General features: G+C 42.8%; 1 protein-coding gene across 1 annotated transcript in view; it reads left to right on the top strand.

Moving 5' to 3' along the window:
• Positions 1-21,714, top strand: part of adamts12 (ADAM metallopeptidase with thrombospondin type 1 motif, 12) — a 50,179-nt gene that overhangs the window by 16,184 nt on the left and 12,281 nt on the right. The window contains exons 3-14 of the mRNA XM_036526883.1: positions 2,161-2,341; positions 4,594-4,799; positions 5,555-5,638; positions 12,609-12,733; positions 13,756-13,905; positions 14,131-14,274; positions 16,524-16,668; positions 17,875-17,967; positions 18,657-18,802; positions 20,069-20,238; positions 20,920-21,050; positions 21,525-21,645. Coding sequence (XP_036382776.1) covers positions 2,161-2,341; positions 4,594-4,799; positions 5,555-5,638; positions 12,609-12,733; positions 13,756-13,905; positions 14,131-14,274; positions 16,524-16,668; positions 17,875-17,967; positions 18,657-18,802; positions 20,069-20,238; positions 20,920-21,050; positions 21,525-21,645 — 1,696 coding nt within the window. The remainder of the gene's footprint in view (positions 1-2,160; positions 2,342-4,593; positions 4,800-5,554; positions 5,639-12,608; positions 12,734-13,755; positions 13,906-14,130; positions 14,275-16,523; positions 16,669-17,874; positions 17,968-18,656; positions 18,803-20,068; positions 20,239-20,919; positions 21,051-21,524; positions 21,646-21,714) is intronic.

The raw sequence follows: 21,714 nt of genomic DNA, 5'->3' as shown, positions 1-21,714 counted from the left end.
ATGGAACTGAATAACATTTTTTTTTTACATTTTGCTATCATTGTTGTAGGCCTAAAGTCGTCCTTACATTAACCAATGTTCAAAATTTATTGCGTGATATTCGTTGCGAGAACGATAAAATAACGCAAGAGCACACGACGCACACTACGGTAAACAAAGAACAACAACAGGGCATTAAGTGGCTTTGGCTCCCGTAGACTTACATGCAAAATTCACGACTTTCTCAATGTTATTAAATAACTTTACCATGTTTATATAATGTCGGTATATATATATATATATATATTTTTTATTGTAGCAGTCACATACTACCAAATATATTCTCACCAACATGATCACATGAGTAACTTTAGAGATTTATTTTAACGCGGGTTTTCCCCCATAAAGATAGCTGACCGAATGCATGTGTCAGCCAGCACTTAATAGTCATCGACCGGCTTGGCTAGTTTCTAAGGCTAGTGCCTTATAAAACATAAAACTTCACATTGGGATTTCGTTTTCTATTAATATTACACCTGACAGCTCAACTCTTCGCTATTGCTATTAGCCTACTGGGGATCCGTTGATATGTGGCTAAACTGCAACCTACAGTAGCTGCTAACTCGAGGTAACATTACTAGCCTGCAGATTCCCCATACAATCATATGGTCTTCCCCGAATCGGACACATTACCTTTACATTTTTTTTAAATTATTGTAGGCGCACAGAATCGTTACTGTAGACAGACATTATTTAATATACATTTGATAGATCATGTAAAAATGATAAAATGTAAGATTACATGATGATAACACAATAAAACACACTGTCGAGAATGGTCAATTTTCTGTTGGTACTGGTTAGGCTACTGCCTGGTGGCTTTCTGCCACCAGCTAATGCTGACGCGCCGCAATGTTTGTAAATATAGGAAATGCAAAATGCAAAGGAAATTCAAAGTACCAAATAATCATAAATAGTCTACCGCAGCCACTTTGTGGTAAAACATATGAATGAATGCTCATTTAGACCTATTAGCAATGTTGATAGGCTAATTTAGACTGATACGCTGTGGTAGGCTACCTGCATTTAAAGGGCTCAAATAGGCTATTTTTTGCAGCTCCAGACAGATTTTTTATTCTTTCTGGCCAAAAATGGCTCTTTAGATAGTAAAGGTTGCCGAACCCTGACCTAGAGTATCACTGTTGTGAGAAAAAATGTGACTGAAACGCCAGACTGATGGTGTTTGTAACTAACTATAGCCACTTATCTGGACAGATAAGAAATATCAACATACAGGCTGAGCTGACATCAAAGTCCTCTCTGTGTTTCCCTTTAGATGGACTTGCACAATTAAACATCGTCATGTTTACTTGAACCTCAGAAAACCTATTGATTGACCATTTTCAATGGTGAGTCAGTACAAACGTGTATTATGGTATGCGTCTACCCTGCCCATGTTATAAATCAGGGCAGTTTGCACTGCTTCAGTCTGTTGAAATCTGGACATCCAAAGCATGCCAAGTTCTCACTAGTTAGAGGCTAGAACAAGAGCTGTTTTGTGTTAGTAATAGTGCTGATATGGTTAGCTTGGACCCAAACAAGAGAAATGATGCATGAGAACTTGGCATGTTTTTGATTGCATGACTTTGTCTGAAGGAGTGGGAACTTGGCTGCTTTTTATGTCAGACATGTCAAAGTAGGTCTTTTTTAATTGCTTTTGGTGCTGTTGGGAGTGGTAAGCCTGCTCCTGTGAAAGGATGTACTTTTACATGCGTGTACCTTATCATAGTTCTACTTTTCCATAAACAAGTGATAGCTGTGGAAGCGTAGTTTAGAAAAAACACTGGATGTGTGACAGTAAACAAAATGTTGCCATGTGGACTTCACCCATTAATGATTAAAAACAACAATGTGGTAACAGCTACTCTGAATGTTATTTATTTTCCAAAGCGATGTGTCATCGTGGGAATTGTAGCTGCAGTGACCCTGGGTAGCCTGTTTCTGATCACACTAACTAAAAGCACATGGAAATAAAATAATGACTAGAGTCTTAATGGAGGATAATGAAGTGGGAACGTGACAACTTAACTGCATCTATTAATTCCGTTACATGAGTTTCACTGTGGCCCATAAGTCTTTTGTGTGTGTGTGTGTGTGTGTGTGTATGCATTTTCCCCACAGACAGGGTTCTTCAGCTTACCCAGTGGGCATTATTTCATTGAGCCCGTCCGAGGGTGTGAGGCTGACAGCGGGGAGGGGTCTCACCCACATGTGATCTACCAGAGTTTTGCTCACGTGAGGGCTGACAGACACCGACGCAGTCCTGAGGCTGAGGGACCGCCCAGCACATGCGGCCTGAAAGGTTGGCACTTTATTAACTCACCATGTTAGGCCTAATAACTACAAGGTCATTGTAAAACTGTTGAAATGATTATAGTGTAGGTGTCAGTATACCAGTGCGTAAATAGGGTAAATGATTATGTTCGAGAAACAGCGCAGATTGTCTGTAGTTTGTGCGCTATTGCAAAAGCTACAGCATGAGGTTGTTTAATTAACAAGGATGGCAATTTGAACAATTAAGTTGGCAAGTAATCCCAAAGCTTACTCTTAAATTATAACATTATAGCTTTCTTGTGTTACAAAATTCAAATTACAAAACGGGGCTAAATTTAGTTAGATCGATTTAAATTACTGAGAATAAACTTTTAGGTTAGGTTGAGTGCAATGAACAATAACGTTTAGAACACAGATCTTACAAAAGCTATGATATGTCATGAGCATTTAATGTAATTTAAATGGATAAATGCCATCCTTGTTAATTAAACAATCTCATGTTGTTGCTTTCGCAAGCACACAAACTACAGACAATCTGCGCTGTTTCACGAGCATAATCATTTACTCCATTTACGCGATTGGTGTCAATTATTCTGTTTTATTGTTAATTAAGGAAGATAAAGGGGAACAGGTTGAAAGTAATGATAGATTTAAAGGTAATGTTTCCACCTCCCCTGTTTCCAGCTCACCAGCTGCCACTGCTTTACATAACTTCAGAAAACTGTTGTACAACTGTATTTACATTTTAAAATTTTAAATTTCTTGCATGAATTATGGCAGTATTACTGCACACCTCATATAAATTAATGGAGTAAGCAGACAGTTCTGTTTCGCGAGCATAATCATTTACTCCATTTACGCGATTGGTGTCAATTATTCTGTGAATTATTTGTTTTATTGTTAATCAAGGAAGATAAAGGGGAACAGGTTGAAAGTAATGATAGATTTAAAGGTAATATTTCCGCCTCCCCTGTTTCCAGCTCACCGGCCGCCACTGCAGTATACGCTTGAGGAGCTGGTAAATGATTTTTACAGTGTGGGAGGGTAATGCTTGTAATCCATGAAATGTCTTGGATCCAAATACAGCCATGGAGAAACAGATGCTCTCTCCAGAATTCATTCCCCGAGGGTCTCCATTATCCCTTCCACAGGGTCTGAGCCGAGGAGGGGAGGAGTGGGTGGTGATGCATCATAACTTCCATTTTCAGAACTGTGGAAAAGCTGAACCTTTAGGTTGAGACTAAACTAATTTACCAGGGCTTGGGGATTGTATCCAAAATTGCAAATTGCCATACTGTTTTGGCATAGCAATCTGAGCCTTGATATTATTGGAGGTGGGGGTTGGTGCTCATACACATGCCACAAGATTCCCACAGGCTATCCATGTGCTGTTGTTTTCATTGGGAATAGGCTGTGTTTTTTTTAATGTTTTGCCTCTGTGCACCCTCACAATAGAATACAGCTGACATGGTAGAAGGAGTAACAGTTGATTGATTGCAGCTGATTGCAGTTAAACTGGCTACAGTTTGTTATTTTAGTTGCATTGATTGATGTGTAATGTTAATGTCCAACCCATTAGTTGGCTGTAAGTGAAAGATATAGCTACAAAACAGCAGGCATTACACAATCTTACATTTGTTTCTTTCACTTTCTTTTCACTTATTTTTTTTTATATCTTTCTAACACGTCCAACTTTAGAACTACAAATAAAAAGCAAAAAATGGGAAGAATACATATTTTGCATTGGCTTAAAGAATAATCACAACCCACTTCATCCTGTTGCTCTCATATATCGTATTATCTACGTGGTGTTGGGGAGAAACACCATCATGTCTATTTTTAAAGGACTGATTGCAGACGAGTCCATTGATCATTGTCTCTGGTAGATATATTGTTACCTCAGCAGCAACTTGCTGTCAGTTGCAAGTTGAAAGTTCGTTGTTTTACCATAACCAATAACACATCAAAATAAATATCCTTGATGTCATGGTGATGTTAACTTCAGATGTGTTCCTTGTGTATTAGACCAGGCCTACTTAGTGCAGAAGACCCAAATAAATAAATAACAATATTTTTTTAGTTAAAGCAGAAATAATTGAGTTTGAAATTAAACGTACTAATGTTTAAATTTTCAGAAAGTATGGAGTACTTTTCAGTCGAGTAATGTTTCTGGTTTCTTCATATTATAAAAGTATGCTTTTGTAGGAGAAATGCAATAAAAAGAATGACAGATGTGACAGAAAGGGATGCATTTGAAGTTGTGGTGGCTGTCTCCCATAGATACCGTGGAGGAGTCCCTGCGGGTGGAAAGGGAGAGGGAGCAATGGGAGCAGGAGCAGCTGGAGCAGGGAGGCCCACGCAGGATATCCCAGCGCTCCGTCAGCAGGGAACGCTGGGTGGAGACCATGGTGGTGGCCGACTCCAAGCTCATCGACTACCACGGCAGCAACAATGTGGAGTCCTATATCTTTACTATCATGAACATGGTGAGAAGGAATGCCGCAGGACAGAGAGGGAGTACTGGCAAGGGGTGGTGGGATATCTGAGTTTCAGTCTATAGGGTTGCAGGTACGGGCCACAATGCAGAACAGCTATTATGACAACAGGGTTGTGGGCTTACTTGTTGTTAATTCTAATGTAGGACAAGGCTACTTAATCAGATTTACCTCAGTAAAAATGGGAATGAGGGAAAACTGTTACATGGGGAAGACACTACTTGAGTTTTACAGTTTTGGTGTATAGAGTGGCTATAGTTTCCCATTTCTTTAAAAGAGTTTATGCTGTTTGTGCACCCATGGACTCTTCATGTGACACCAGAATATACAGTGTAGGAATGCGTAGGGCATTTGGCGATTAATTCTGTCAAGTTCTTTGAAAGGTGCACAGACTGCCCCCCCTCTTGAGTGAAATGCTGAGTATATCCAGTAACATCACTTTCAAAGTGCTTCAGAGATGTTAATAGATGGTGGTCATGCTGGAATGACAAATTTTACTAGGGAACATAGTAAGGTGGGTTATATGAATATGACAGATTTATTTTGAATCTAAGGCAAACTGGAAGACGTACTAATGGCAATTATTGCAGACACAGCTGACCTTGTGTTATGGCTAGAGTTTTCTAAGCCACGTTAAAAACATTAGCACAACAAAAACAAGTGGTTAGGCACCTCACAGCATGAAATATGTTTGGTTTTTGGGGAAAAACAATATGTGAACGTTTGAACCGTTACAATGCTCACAGGTGGCTGGGATTTTTCACGATGCCAGTATTGGGAATGCCATCCACATCATTCTGGTCCGCCTCATCCTTTTACAGGAAGACGAGGTAATACTCAAACGTCTCCTTGGCTGCTGACATCTGCATGAAAAGGGTAGCTTCCCACCACTACACTACATTCTTAACAAAATACTGAGCGTTTTGTCCTGATGGATGATTGATGTTTGTATGATATGGTTATGCTTGCCAGGGAATAATTTGAGATTTTAAATTTTGATGCACATCAATTTCACAGAGCTACATCATACTGACAAAAATCCATTAATACTAAGCAAAGCATATCTTGAGTGACTGTTGCTAAATTAGTTTAAAGCATCTTGATTTTCTATTGGTTTTTGCTTGTTCAAAGTAATATAGCAGGTAGAATATTTACTGCAGGTATACGACTGGGACACCCCACACAAACAAAGGCCATTACAGGGTTACTCAGGAATATGACATTCCCAGAAGCAGCAGTTAGTGAAGACTATGTGCCCACAGCATGTCAGTAAACTTTGAAATGTGTACTGAGAAATGAATGTCATATTTATCTGTCAAGATAGTGAGTGACAAAACAAAAATCAAACAGTTGAGAACCCAGGAGCCGCAAGAGTCGCCTTCTCTGTAGGCTTGTTACCTTTGGCGCTGTTGGGCTTGGTCAGGTTTAGGTAGAACAGATTAAATAGCTATGTATGTATGTATGTAACTGTTTATAACTGGAGGGGCATAAGCCATTGAGGACCGCTGCCCTCGTAAGTGATCGTCTTCAGGTGTTTCCAATTGTCACTTTGTGTTGCTTCATTCCTCTTGTCTTTTTCTCAAGCCTTCCATTTATGTACATTTTCCAGTCCACTTATACACTACATGGCCAAAAGTATGTGGACGCCTGACCATCACACCTATATGAGCTTATTGGACATCCCATTCCAAAACCATGGGCATTGCCCCCCCTTTGCAGCTATAACAGCTTCCACTCCTCTTGGAAGGCTTTCCACAAGATTTTGGAGTGTTTCTGTGGGAATTTGTGCCCATTCATCCTGTAGAGCATTTATGAGGTCAGACACTGATGTTGGACGACAAGGCCTGGCTCGCAATCGCCATTCCAGTTCATCCCAAAGGTGCTCGATGGGGCTGAGGTCAGGGCTCTGTGCGGGCCAGTCAAGTTCTTCCACACCGAACTCATCAAGCCATGTCTTTATAGTCCTTGCTTTGTGCACTGGGGCACAGTCATCTTTGAATAGAAAAGGGCCTTCCCCAAACTGTTGCCACAAAGTTGGAAGCATAGCATTGTCCAAAATGTCTTGGTATGCTGATAATATCACTTACAGTTGACTGTGGAATATCCAGCAGGGATGAAATTTCACGAACCGTCTTATTACAGGTGGCATCCTATCACAGTACCATGCTTGAAGTCACTGAGTGTCGCGGCTCAGGCAGGGACTCAGGCGCGGACCACGGGAGCGTCGGGTTCCGTGCGTCTTTAATGGAATCGTCAGGCAAAGCGCTAATCCGAAAACAAGCAGGGTCGAAAACCGGGAGACAGTCCGTGGACAAAGCGAGGATCGGGAAATCGGAGCAGGCAAGGTCGGGGAACCGGACAGGCAGGCAATCAAGCGAACGAGGCAAGGAGGCAGGCAAAAACGAGGTCAGGGTACAAGCAGGGTCGAGAAACAGAAAACAGGCAGACAGAAGCATAAAGCAAACGCGGGGACGAAACAGGCGAAAAACACTGTGACGAACTAGCAACTGGACAGGGAAAAGCAGGGAACATATAGGGCCAGGCTGACGAGGGGATGGAAAGCAGGTGTGCAGGCAATCAGGCGGGCGGAGACCGGGCGGGGAGCGGGGCAGGAAAAACACAAGGAAAACAAAAGCACGACAGCTAAGGAGGCGGAGCACTGACAACTGAGCTCTTCAGAACACCCCATTTTGTATCACAAATGTTTGCAAATGGAGACTGCATGGCTAGGTGCTTGATTTTATACACCTGTGGCAACGGGTCTGATTGAAACACCTGAATTCAATAATTAACAGGTGTGGCCAAATACTTTTGTCCATATAGTGTACTTTTGGCCATATAGTGTACTTTCACACATTCTTCCTTTTTTCTATGGGGATCTTGTTTACTGGAGATGGGTGTTTTATATTCCTTATTTTATCTTGTCGCTTAATGTCCAGGATCCTGTGCAGAAACGTGTTCAGGAATGACTGTTTCTTATTTTGCAGTTGATTTTGTTTTTCTCTGAACCATGGTGAATCACAGGCTTCACAGTGTCTTGGTTTGTTTTAGTGCTGGTGTTCTTTGATCTGTGCACATTTTGCAAACTGATGAAGGCAGCTGTGGTCTTCCAGCGGTCTTGCTTTCATATCTGCAGCTGTACCTCCTTGGTCATTTATGACACTGCAATTTCCTCTGAGGGTGATGGGGTTATTATTTCAGGTTTGCATGTGATTGCATGGATACTGAGGCCAACTTGTGCTGATGCTGTGTTTTCTCCTGGATTGGCTGTTGCTGTGTGAGAGGAGAGTTGGGTCTCCTGCATCGCTGGTATCATCCCATTGTGACTGCTTTGTCCATGGCGTTCCATTTCAGCTGTTTTCCTCAGATAGGAGGCAAGCCATCATGCCATGAGTCTCGTTTTCACTCCATGTATCACCTCGCATGCAGCACCTATATATGGGTTGTGGATTAGGTAACAGTGCAATGGTGCCTTAGCTTCTTACACAGAGTCCCCCTGTCCACGCTGCCTTTCTCATAGTCTGTTACATTCAGAAGGACAATGTGCACTACTCTATGAACTGTAACAGTAATTTACTGAATGGCTATTTGGCCAGTACATCATCTATCTCTTTGGGATCCTGCTTACTGGCCTCCAGTTTTCACACTTTTCCTGCTTTTATTCACTCCAGAATAACTCCTGGAGCACAGAAGGCATTATGTCTCTGTAGTCCTTATTCCCCTGCCACATCACTGTGGAAGCTTAACTATGAAGTCCACTCTCGTCTTTGCAGGGGTTTGCCAGGTTTTTCCCTAAAAGGTCGTAAAGCATCGTGGTGGAGGTCTCTACAGTATATCAGCTGTGCTTTCCTCTGCTGTATGCCATCTGGTCCTGCTGCTTTACCATTCCACATGACTCAGATGGCTTTGCTTATTTGCACTTTCTTTGATTTTTCACAGCTGACATGGAGATCTGTTTCGGCTGAGCACATATGTGGGGGATTCAGCAGCACTGGTCTTTTCAGCCGTTCCTCATATCCCTCCACACACCACTTGAGCTGATCCTATGTAGCAGAGCTGAAGTGATTAGCTTGTGTGAGTCCTGCGTAAAGCCTTAGGTAGCGGGTAACAGGTAGCCGAGCAGTTGCAGCGGCTACGTCACTCCCCGAGACCTGGTTAAGTAGCTTTGTTGCCGACAGGCTAAGGGCAATTTGCCTTTAGCTCAACTGGCAACGACACTGGCTTTAAGGGGTTGGCAGCGAGCAGTGAGAACCTCGGTTCGAAATTCGCTTGCTCGCCGACCCATGTAACATCTAATACACAACGCAGCAAGATACCACCCGTTACATTGGTGCCGTGACCCGGATCACTGGCTAAAGCACAGCTTGGCTGCCAGTGGTCGCTGAGGAGTCAGAGGAGGTCAAAGGGGGGTGAGTGTAGCAGAGCTGAAGTGATTAGCTCGTGTGAGTCCTGTGTAAAGCCTTAGGTAGCGGGTAATGGGTAGCCGAGCAGTTGCAGCGGCTACGTCACTCCCCGAGACCTGGTTAAGTAGCTTTGTTGCCGACAGGCTAAGGGCAATTTGCCTTTAGCTCAACTGGCAACGACACTGGCTTTAAGGGGTTGGCAGCGAGCAGTGAGAACCTCGGTTCGAAATTCGCTTGCTCGCCGACCCATGTAACATCTAATACACAACGCAGCAAGATACCACCCGTTACATTGGTGCCGTGACCCGGATCACTGGCTAAAGCACAGCTTGGCTGCCAGTGGTCGCTGAGGAGTCAGAGGAGGTCAAAGGGGGGTGAGTGTAGCAGAGCTGAAGTGATTAGCTCGTGTGAGTCCTGTGTAAAGCCTTAGGTAGCGGGTAATGGGTAGCCGAGCAGTTGCAGCGGCTACGTCACTCCCCGAGACCTGGTTAAATAGCGTTGTTGCTGACGAGCTAGTGGCAATTTGCCTTTAGCTCAACTGGCAACGACGCTGGCTTTAAGGGGTTGGCAGCAAGCAGTGAGAACCTTGGTTCGAAACTTGCTCGCTCGCCAACCCACATAACATCTAATACACAACGCAACAAGATACCACCCGTTACACCTACACTGCTGTATTCATGTTTCTCCTTTTGTCTCTATTTGGTCAGTCAGTGTGTTGATTATTCCTGAAGGTTTTCTTGGTGATGTTAAATAGCCATTCTGTTTTTTCTTCCTTTGGCTGCAGCTTCCTCCACTGTGTCTCCTCTGTCCGTTTCTTCCAGCACTTGGTAGTTAGAGTTAGACAGAGCTGTTAACATATCTTTGCTTCTCTGAGGAGGCTTGTCCTCTGCTGATGTTTTTAATACCATATTTGTCTTCAGTTTCAGCTTCTGTTTGAGGATGAGCAGATGATTCTCAGATGCCGCATCTGTTCTGAGCTCTGCCATCTTTTCACATCTGCTACAGTTTCCATTGGATACAGATATGATCAATGAGATTCTCAGTTTTCCGGTCATGAGAGTCACACTGCTTCACATATTCTCTCTTATGGCAGTATAGCACCTCAGTAATAAATAGGTTGTTTGAGGCAATGCGTGCTGCACAAATGTCACCACATATCATTGGATCTACCCCAATGTAAGTGCTATTGTCTTTTGCATAGAGATCAACCAACATTATGCTTATGTGCTCTCTGTTCAATAGTGGATCATTTTTTTCTGTAGTGACAGTAGTGGGAACATAGCGGTGTGTTATGAGACATTAGTGTGATGAGAAATAGTTGCTTGACTCTGGCCTTGACTGTGGCTTTAGATTATTTTCTGTTCTGCTGGATCCTGTCCAATGAATGGTCTTTGTAGGTCTTGGGAGTGTGCCAGTGCTACTCTCTGTGCGCAGACCATCATCGTCCTTGTGGCCTGAATAAACTGTTTGGCGGTAGTAGATTTTGTTTGACTGGATTGCATCAGTATTTTTTGACAGTTCCTACAAACTGTTGTTTTCTCTTTGTTCCCTTGCTATTTTCCCGCCCTTATTTCCTCATGATTCTTACATTCCAGCTGTCTATTTTAGTGGTACTCTGAGCCAACAGAAGATGTTTGACAGTTTAACTTCCTTCTGACTCTCACTGCGTTTTGTTACATTCCTCCCTGGGCTCTTTTTCTCCCAGACCTGGTAGTGCTGAAATTTCCTGGCATCAGTATCTCTGTAGCATGTTGTGTTTCTATGGAGTGGGAGTGCTGACCCTATGTCCAATCCCCAGCCTGAAAGGGCATGGATCTTCTTTTTTTTTTTTCCTAGGGGTCATGGAATCACTCAAGCAACATGCTGCAACAAAGTTTTACCCTGTCAGTGCAGATATACTGTGTATATATATATATATATATATATATATATATATATATATATGTATGAAACCACCAAGCAGTAGTCTTCAGCCCTAGCCTCTGTTGATACGAGTCACTTTTAATGATGTGGGGTTCCTTGATGTTCTATGATGATTCAAAACTGCTGCTGCTCTTAGACTGACCCGCACTTTCCCTCTGGGCTCCTGGAGCCAGGCTCTGAGCCCCTGTCACTCTGAGCACACCTGGTAACAAAGTGGGCGAACGTGGAGAGTACTGTGACTGCATAAAGTACAGACAGTGCTCCTACAGCATGTGCCTCAGCAATGGAGCCCAAAGCACACAACGGCCTAAAAGACAACAGAGAGCCTTTGAAGACAAGAAAATACAAATCTCTAAGTATAACAACTCTAACAGAAACAATAATTGCCAATTTCAGTGCTATGACAAGTCTCTTGGGGTTTGACCAAGCTGCTGTTGTAAAATGGAATTTAGTGGAATGCTACCCTGGTCTTACTTTGGCCATGTCTGTGTAGAGCCTTTAAAAGGCAAAGTCTGCTTTATAGGTATGGGCAGTCTGTCCACTCACAGCATTACTCACATGTAGGATACTTGGCAGACCCCACACATCTGGTATATGGAGTAACCCTTGAAGAGTGGAAAACACCTTGAGTGAGAGGGAGAACATAAAACTGGCTCTTCGCTGGTTTGCTGAATGGAAGACAGACAGGAGGGGAAGGGAGAAGCGGGAATGCTTCAAGGTGCTTTATATTTGGAATGTCTTGTGTTGGAGTTGGAAAACACACCTGAGTTGGGTAATTGGACTACCCAGATGTGGTTATGAATGGTGTATTTTTGGGAGGTGTTCTAGCTGTTCTTCTATTCTCTGTTCACAGTATTTCACCCATAGCTCAAAAACAGCTAACCTTTCTCGGTGTAGACTGTATATTAATTACAGTAGTATTTACTGTGTATGTTCGATGGAGGGAGGGGGCTGGGGGGCACCAGGGAACCCATACTGTATATGTCAATGATGCTGTTCTGTTCCTTGTATGGATGAAGCATTCATTCGTATTCTTAAAAAGGTGTGTTAGTAATGTATGTGTTATACATATGCTCAAATTTTAGAACATAAGAACATATTATGATGACAACAGGCCATTCAGCCCAACTAAGCTCGCCATTTTACGGATGTTCTGTACAATTGTGTGTCTTTCTTGAAATGTGCTCAGTTTGGCATGTGGCATGGCCCATGTTCAAGCATGACTTTACTTTGGGTTGAAGTGTTGTTTTTGATGGACCCTTATATTATGCTTTATTGGCAGGATTGAATCTTGTCTGCCACCCATGACTGGGCATATTTTAGATTTGTTTAGATTAGCAAGGCTGCACAGTTCAGAGAGCGCTTGGGTTTTGACATAATGATACATTCTGATGTCCCAGCAGGATTGTGATCCAGACTGTGGGTGTATGTGTGCCTCTGTATATGTGTGTATCACGCTCTTTTCCTCCATCAGAAAGGGTTAAAGATAGTCCACCACGCAGACAGCACACTCTCCAGTTTCTGCACCTGGCAGAAGAATGTCAACCCCCAGAGTGACACTCACCCTGCCCACCATGACGTCGCTGTGCTCATCACCAGGCAAGGCTTCTCACGCCGCAGGCTCAAAGCGCAAGTCACCTGATCAGGGCATCAGAAACAAAACAACCACAACAAGTCCATTCAAACAATGTTCAGATTGACCAAGTCTAAAGTCTCTGCTGGCTGTGCTTTCAGATGACTGACAGAAACAGCAAATCCAAAGCCAGGAACAAAAATATTTTTAACAAAGAATTCAATTATACAAGTGTATACAGCTGAGCGGAATCCTCAGATTATCTGCCAGACCATTTATATATGCAGTATGGTTAGGTTTATATATACAGTTTACGGATAGTAGGGAAAAAGATGGGAATGTGTGGAAACTCTCACCATCCTTTGTTTGGGCAAGAATGGCTGATATTACTGCCAGGTGTAGATGCATAGTGAACAGGATGTTCCTTCATGTTTCTTCTTGAAAATGATCCCTTTTACGCATAAACTATTGCATGCTTTCCTGCTCCCCAGCTCTCCTTTTATAAGCACTCAATACATACACAGCATCTTAGAAACAGTACTAACACATGTAATTGTGGACATTGTTACAGTGTAAACAATATGAGGGTAATCATTAGATTTGCAGAATAATTATACCTTGCAGATCTCTTTTAAGACAGTCCCTTTTAAAATAGGCTGCTGTCATGTGTTCCAGTAATCCTGCCCAATGTGATCATCTTAGATAAATTAAAGTACATTTACTTAACAACCAATTGCCATGTAATTCTCACAACAGAATGGTTTTAATCCATTGGGACACATGTGCAGGAGTGCATGAGGTAAGGGACAGGATGACTAACAGATTTACAGACTTTAAACCAGTGTGAGAGCATTGGTGAACCACACACATTTGCTGTACCACACAAGCAGTATAAGTACAGAAGCACCTTAACCTGGTTGTGTTAGATCGATGAACGTGGGAAAAGTTGGAGTCCGTAGTAAATACTGGCAGTGCCTACACCTCAGTCACAGAGGTGTGATGTGGATGGAATGGTTTCAATGAGCTGGAATCCATGTCTATGTCACAGGAAGGACATCTGTGCAGGGATGAACAAGCCTTGCGAGACTCTGGGGCTCTCTCACCTGTCTGGAATGTGCCAGCCTCATCGCAGCTGCAACATCAATGAAGACTCAGGCCTCCCCGTTGCCTTCACCGTCGCTCATGAGCTGGGGCACAGGTGTGTGTGTGTGTGTGTGTGTGTGTGTGTGTGTGTGTGTGTCTGTGTGTGTGTGTGTGTCTGTGTCTGTGTGTGTGTGTCTGTGTGTGCGAGGGAGAGAGCAACACAGACCAAGAGGAAGGGAGTTGTATGTGTAGTTGATTTCAATTGCCACGCTGTAGTTGTCTGTGTGTAAATGAATGTGAAAGTGCAGTGCACACCTCATATGATTTTTTTATTATTCAGCTTTGGAATCCATCATGATGGTCAGGGGAATGACTGTGAGCTGGAGGGCAAACACCCCTTCATCATGTCCCGACAACTGAAATATGACACCTCGCCCCTCACCTGGTCCCCCTGCAGCAAGGAGTATATAACTCGCTTCCTGGAGTGAGCAACCCCTTCTCATCTCCTTCTTGATTATATCTCTTCCACCTGTCCTGTTCCTGCTGTCTTTGATGTCTCACACTTATGTACATTCTATCTTCAGAAAATGCATTTGCAAAGGTATCCCGGAATTTCATATGCAAAGTTTAGGGGTCAAAACGACATCAGATTCAATATGAAAAATGTTTCCCAAAGTTCCCAATTATTGTGGAGGGGAAGTGTAGCAGTTCAAATGGATCTCACTGGCCTATAGTTCTCAGTGCCTCAGCTGTGAACCACTGAAGGTCACTCTAGTCTAGACTGATCAATGAAAAGTATGCAATAAAAAAAAACTGTTGTGGAAAGTAAGCACGCTGTCATGGTCAGCCACTTAAAGTTAATTCTACATTGTCCTCTAATTTCTGTTTTTTGGGAAGAGTGTATGTTTGATGTGATTGATATGTTTGATGTCTGGAAGTGGCATAAACATCAGGTGGAGTTGCATATGGAGCCCCTGAATTGCAGTGTTTGGAATGAACGTACAACATACAATGTACAACCAGATTCTGGTTGTACTTTGCAAAGAACATTCATTTTCGTTCTTCATTTCTTTTTCCTCTAAACACTGGGGAATTTCAGAATTTCTTTTGTAAATATGGTTTACTGCCATTCATCTACTAATGTAGGAGGTAATTACTGTTATAGACTAAAACAAGATTAGCAAGCATTGCGGGGTTATTTTGTGGTTTCATGATTGTAACTGTGTACCTTTTGAATGACACACTGTATGAACTTGTAGGCATTATGCCCTGAGGTCATAGAATTCTAGATCGGTGTCTCTCGCAAAACCTGAGAATTCCTTCACTTATTTCACTTGAATGACATTGACATGGGCATTGTTAAGACTAATTCATTAACTAGACAGTATAGATGTGTAGCTTTAATAGCTAAAGGGTATAAAATGCATTTAGCTGTTACCCCAGACTGAAAAGTCTCCCGTCTGGATCCTCTACTACAGTCAACTCTGTGCAGACAAGACACAACCAGGTACAGTATTAACCTAATTTTGCATCACAGGAACCTTGACTGCCGTGGAAACTGGAGTGTTGTGTCTCCTCTCTTTGATCATGTCGCATTTCAATCCCTTGGTCATTGTGGTGTATGAAGTAGCTGTGTGTTGCCTAACAATTAGTGAGGCAGCAGGTAACCTGTCTGCAGCATGCCAAACTATTTAATCAGGCTCCTGTAGTTTTTTTTTTTTTTTTTAAAGGCGTCATCTAAAGTTGTTGAATTGTTGGGGCCTCCCGTGTAGGAGAATACTACTGTACTTTGAGGTCACACAGCCGAAATAGTCAGCAGATAGCATTAGTTGTTTTAAACCTCCTTTTTAACAAGTCTTCCTCCAAAAGGTTTCTTTAGCCAACTTTTAGCCAAAAATAATTACTGTTAATGACAAAGCTGCCTTAAAAATCTTGAGGTCTCATTGCAAATGTTTGCAACATAAGAAGTGTCAGTCAGAAGATTGAGAAGAGGGAGAAAAGTATGCTTTCAAAATAATAGAGGGTTAGTTTTGCAGTATGGCCACTAGATTAAAAAAGGACTTCAAAGGGAAGAACACAAAGTACAAAAGCAAGCATTCTTCTCTGGTCTGCATTCTTAAATAAAGTTCACTGCCAATGCCATTGTATAAAGTCAATTAAAGGGATAAAATGTAACTACCAAATTATGGAGTGCTGTTATTTGGAGAAAAGAGGGAATAGAGAGAATCCCCTGTATGATAAAAAAGGAAATAAAGCCAGAGGAATCGTTAAGGTTGGTCCAGAATGTATCTTTCAAAGAACTTACTTGAGGTCAACATGATTGCAATAGAGCTTGATGTAGTAATAGATAGTTAATACTTCAGAGTGTGGGTCATGTTAGTGCAAATTAAGATGACACATATTTAGACCCATTGCTGTTCTACAAAATAGGAAAAAGCACAGCAGGCTCAGAATGTAATGTTTTTGTGAGCTGTGATCAGGGAAGTGACTTAGACAGTCCATTAAGAGCTGTGAGCAGTGTTACACGCCCTCCATCCATGTTTGTCAGTTTGTCCAAACACAGCCTCATGCCCTGAAAAACTGGCGTCAAGCCAGCTGCTTGGTACTTCACCCCGTGTAGCTCCCTGTTCTCTCCTCTCTTCCTTCCCCTCACTCCCTCTCTCCTCTCCTTTCTTCCATACTCTCCATTCCGTCCCCTCCCTGCTCTCAAATCTCTCTCTCTGTTTCTGGCAGCCGTGGCTGGGGATCCTGCCTGGACGACCGGCCCTCTAAGAAGGACCTTACCAAGCCCCTGGCGGCCCCAGGTGTGCGGTACACCACGCAACACCAGTGTCAGATGCAGTATGGCCCCAATGCCACCTTCTGCCAGGAGGTGGAGGTACGCAGTTCCAGAACCATATCCACTCCGAGCCCAGGTCAGACAAGCGTTGCTGCTCCAGTCTTTGGGACTCTGGACCCTGGTGGTCCACATCCATGGCTACGGCTTTGTTTCTGGTTTCACCCAGGCTCCATGCCATGATTTTGCCATCCCACACTTCCTTCATAACCTCTGAAAACAATGTGACATATAGCAGACACAATTTTACTAGTGAGGAGCATACATATGAATTAGTACTGTAGATAGTCAGTGCTTCCATTTGCTTCCATCCATTTGCTTCCCCTGTAGCTTTTGAGATGCCATGCTGAGTTGTGTACACCGGAATTAGGTATCTCTCTTTCTCATTTGCTTCATATTTGTCAAAAAGAATCCCAACATATATGAAATGCAATGAGAAGTATACTTTGTCTGATGTTCGTTGTGAAGGGCATTATTTTCCAGAAAGGAAACAGTGTAGTAAACAAAAGGACAAAATACAGAAAACACAAATCCTAAACACAAAAATAAAAACAGACCACAGACCTCAAATCTATGATTGTCCTCCCATCTGCTTCTGTGTCCACCCAACTCCAAACCATAGTGAGCCTAAAAGTGGTATCCATGGCTAAAAGAGAGAGCATGTACAAAATAGAACTGCTGTTGAACGCTGGAATTCCTCCTCCAGACCCACAAAACAACACTTACATGGAACAAACTCATAAACATGTTACACTACTATACTACACTGTAGCGACACTGCAAAAGGGCCCAAATCACTATTAATTTTCCAGAGGTGTTTTTGATTGACCCCAAAGAGGTAGCTCTTCATATCTGGGGAACTCATGAATGGGACAGTTAACTGCCACAAATACAAGCTGTAAACACCTGACTGACAGACAGACCACTCCTGTATTTCTACTACTAACTCTGATTGCTCAGCTTTAATTGGTCCCACTCCAAATGTGGAGAAACTATTGACCCAATAGCTGCCACACTGCATGTTCTGGGATAATATTTTTGAAAGTCAGCACACCTGACTCCTGATGAAGTGCCATTAGACCATCAACAATACTGTCCAAATCTACAAGCTGACCCATAGGGAGTGACTACTTTTTTATTTTTATGATATATTATGCTCTGTTGTCATGCTAGTGATGTGGCTGCCATGTTGGACCAGGTAAAATGCCAGAGATATGAGTGCTCATTTTTGGTGTTGTTTGTACCAAGAATGTGTGCCAGATTCTGTGGTGCTCTGTGAACGGCTCCTGCCGCTCCAAGCTGGATGCCCCTGCAGATGGGACCAGATGTGGACAGGACAAGGTGAGTGCTTTGTGTTCAGCCTTACTGTAATATTCATGCACTGGGTCTGTTTTATTAGGCCATTTCAGAGGTTCACTCTTATACTGAAGTGGGGCATCAGGAAATCAGTATTCTGTCCCATTTGTTCATCTGTGTAGCTTGAGGCTCCATAATGGTGATTTTTGCGGTGGTCCATATGTACTTCCTTCAGCATTAAGGAAAAAGGAAGGTTCACACTCCTTTTGAAATGAGGACTAAATCAGATTTCCTCCCTCTCCTTTCATTTATCATCAAATGTTTTGAGATTACTCAAACAGCACCAGAAGAGAAGGACAGAAAAGCAGATGTTTGCCTACCATTAGCATTGGGAAAATGTCAGTGTCTCTTTTTCCCTTAAATATTAATGAAAACACAATCAGATCGATTGATGCTCATTTTAAAAGACTGTGCTCCTCAGAAAACTGTCTCAACCAAGCTCCATTTAAAATCAACAATCAAGTCTCTGTTATCTCATTCTGCTTGTGAAGAAATGCATTATGAAACAGTGCTTACATTTTTGTAAACTTTTGTAAATGTGTTTACAACAGAAGTACATTTACAGGGGTAGCGTTATAAGAAAAGAATAGTTTTCATTCAGAAAAGAACTTGCAGGGCTTAAAGTGTCAGGAGAATTTATGAGTGTGTTGGTGACATCTGGATCCTCTTCCTAGTGGTGTATCTCCGGCGAGTGTGTGATCGTGGGCAAGCTGCCAGAGACGGTGAATGGGGGGTGGGGGATGTGGAGCACCTGGTCCCACTGTTCGCGCACCTGTGGGGCAGGTGTGCAGGCAGCGGAGAGAGAGTGCAACAAGCCCAAGTGAGTGCCCCGCCCCCCTTCCCACCCCGCTCATCACCTACTCATTCATTACCCCTCAGCTCCTCTCTCATTTCCTCTCTGTGCACCTGCTCCAGAGGGACCCTTTCAAGGTGGATACACACACAGACTGTCGCACACACACACACACACACACACACACACACACACACACACACACAGACTCACACATGAATACACACAGACTCACCTACATACATTTTAATAAAGAACATTCTCAAAAGAAAATTTGTCTTCTTGCATGGAATGAATACAATAGTTTTTTTCATTTATTAACTAAAATCGAGATGTATTTTTATTTGTGAGAGTCTTTCTTTGGGCAGGTATTGTGAAATGTCTGAATTGGTGTGGGTACTTGCATGGATATGAAAAACAGAAGCACTGTTGGCACAAAATATACCTTGTTCAGCTCTTTTTTTAGAGCCAAAACTTAAAAAATGTTCAGCTCTGAAAAGGATATGAATACAGCCCAATTGTGACTTCTAAAGTCTCCATCTGAATACATTTGTGCTCAGTTTTGTCTTTATCTTGATCAGTGGGAGCAAGACGGTTTCTAGCAATTACATGTGGGAAGAGAGCTATGAGTGAAATTCAAAGCCAGAGGGACTATTCCTTTGATTTATGATATTCAAAAAATGAGACAGCAGTTTCCCAATGAACCCTGCTGATTGCTCCAGCAGAGAAAATGTGTAAAAAATGTTCCTGCTACGTGGCACTACTTGGCAGTAGCTGGCTGGGATGCGAATGTGTAAGGTAACAGACTTGTCACATCCCCAGTGTGGGTCTTTGTTCTTAGTGCTATGTTTAAGATAGAGTCATACTGCATTATCTGCAGTAAGTTTGTCTCATCACTCAGTTTTTTGCCATATAGACATAGCAGACAGACATTTCTGTCTACATCTAGCATGTGAGGGTTTGACATTTAATTTAGACTGAATTATTTTTTGTAAGACAGAGCAAATGGTGTGCTATCTTTCACTATAATGTTGAAGAATTTGGATTGTTTTATGGTGGATTTTTTTGTTCTTAGACGTGTGTATTTAGCAAAGGATTTGTGTGGAGGTACACTAGAAGTCAGAGCCAAGGGGAGGGACACAGACAGATGGCATGATCAAGGTCTGAAATCATTCTAGTTAAAACAAGTCAGCACAGTTGTTTGCACTGGGGTTTGTGCAGTTATATGCCGTGTAAGAAAAGGGCTATTCATTTGAAAAGCTGGTCCAACGCACTGTGATTGTGTTTTCAAAGGCCAGAGTTTGGTGGTAAGTATTGTACGGGCGAAAGGAAGAGGTACCGGATCTGCAACATCAAACCGTGCGCCAAGCAGCAGCCCACGTTCCGCGAGATGCAGTGCAGCGAGTTTGACACCGTGCCCTACCAGAATGAGATCTACCAGTGGATCCCTGTCCCCAACACGGGTGAGTCACCCACCCACACCTCGACCCCATGCCTTTACCCTAACAGCACAGTGAGGAAAGTCAAGAAGTCAGCATTGAGCATCTCATGTATTCAGGTCAGGTCAGATTTGTTTTGAGGTCAGTCCTTTAAAAGTGTTATACAGTTAGTTTCATGAGTTCAAAATGGGGAAGTTGCATACATCGTGCCTAAGGCTATGTTTTTCACACTATTCATGGAGCCCTCAGTGACACTTTAAATCTATAAAAGCAAAAAAAAAAAAAAAATCAGAGTGTGAAACAATTAATTCCTGATATTTCGTATGGACAAAAAATAGCAAAATTTATCTAAAAAATGATCTTTACTGTTCCTTCATCACTAAGAGGGCTAATACTGTACTTGGGTGGCATTTCACTGCTAAGCCAATAAAGTTATTGGTGGGGAGTTTAGCAGGAGGCAATACATTGATTTGCTTGTTTACAAAATGCTGTGGGAGAGTAGGAATGAAGTGTGTAACAGCAATGCAAAAAGAGGAGGTCTCACGCAATGGCCAAAAGGAATATTTCATGGACTTATTGTAGTTCAGCTCTAAAATGATGTTTTGGTCCTCTGTTGAAACATTTAACACTTATGATCACACAGAACACATGTGTTCTTTTCTGCTCTGGGCTATATTTCCCTCTTGCTCTCCCTGCTGGTGTTAGCAAACCCCTGTGAGCTGCACTGCCGCCCGGTGGACGAGCAGTTTTCGGAGAAGATGCTGGACGCAGTGACTGACGGAACCCCCTGCTTCTCTAACAGCAGCAGGAATATCTGTGTCAACGGCGTGTGCAAGGTAGTGTGGCAGGGTATGTCTCCCTCTCCCTCCCTCCCTCCCAGGCTGTCTCCTGTCTATGAGCCCCCTTAAAGTCTCTCCCTCCCTCCTCACCGCTGTCCTCACGTTACCTTTTTGATCATCACCCTAGGCCTTTGAAGCACGTCTGGCATTTCTCTGCCCCTTTGACTCCTCTCTGTTCCTCCTGTACCTCCCCCCTCAGCAGAACTTCTCTCCTTTCTCTAGGTTCTGGAAACCTCCCCCTCCCTCCAAGTCCTTTAGTGGTCCTGAGTAAAAATAATCTCAAGTTTGTGTTTGGCTTTTGTGCAGCTGAGTGTTCATGTGTGTTTTTCTTTATCAGCGGAATTCTGTACACAATGTGTATGTATATGTATATGTATTAGCATTTGTCTGTGTGAATGTGTTCATTTGTTTTCAATGTTGGTGTCTGTCTTCATGCTGGCCTACCTGTCCTCTACCTGAATGGCCTTCCAGGAGGTGGGTTGTGATTATGGCATTGACTCAAACGCTGTGGAGGACCGCTGTGGGGTTTGTCTGGGAGATGGCTCCACCTGTCAGACAGTCCGGAAGATTTTCGAGGACAGGGAGGGTTTCGGTGAGCATGTCCTCTTTTGTCTCCTCATTTGCTGTCACAATCTGTGACAAAATGGATTCTCAAAGCTCA

This window comes from Megalops cyprinoides, chromosome 4 (assembly GCF_013368585.1).
Source record: "Megalops cyprinoides isolate fMegCyp1 chromosome 4, fMegCyp1.pri, whole genome shotgun sequence".
Classification (NCBI taxonomy): Eukaryota; Metazoa; Chordata; class Actinopteri; order Elopiformes; family Megalopidae; genus Megalops; species Megalops cyprinoides.
Note: the sequence above shows the minus strand (reverse complement) of the source record. Positions and strands in the feature narration are given on the sequence as shown.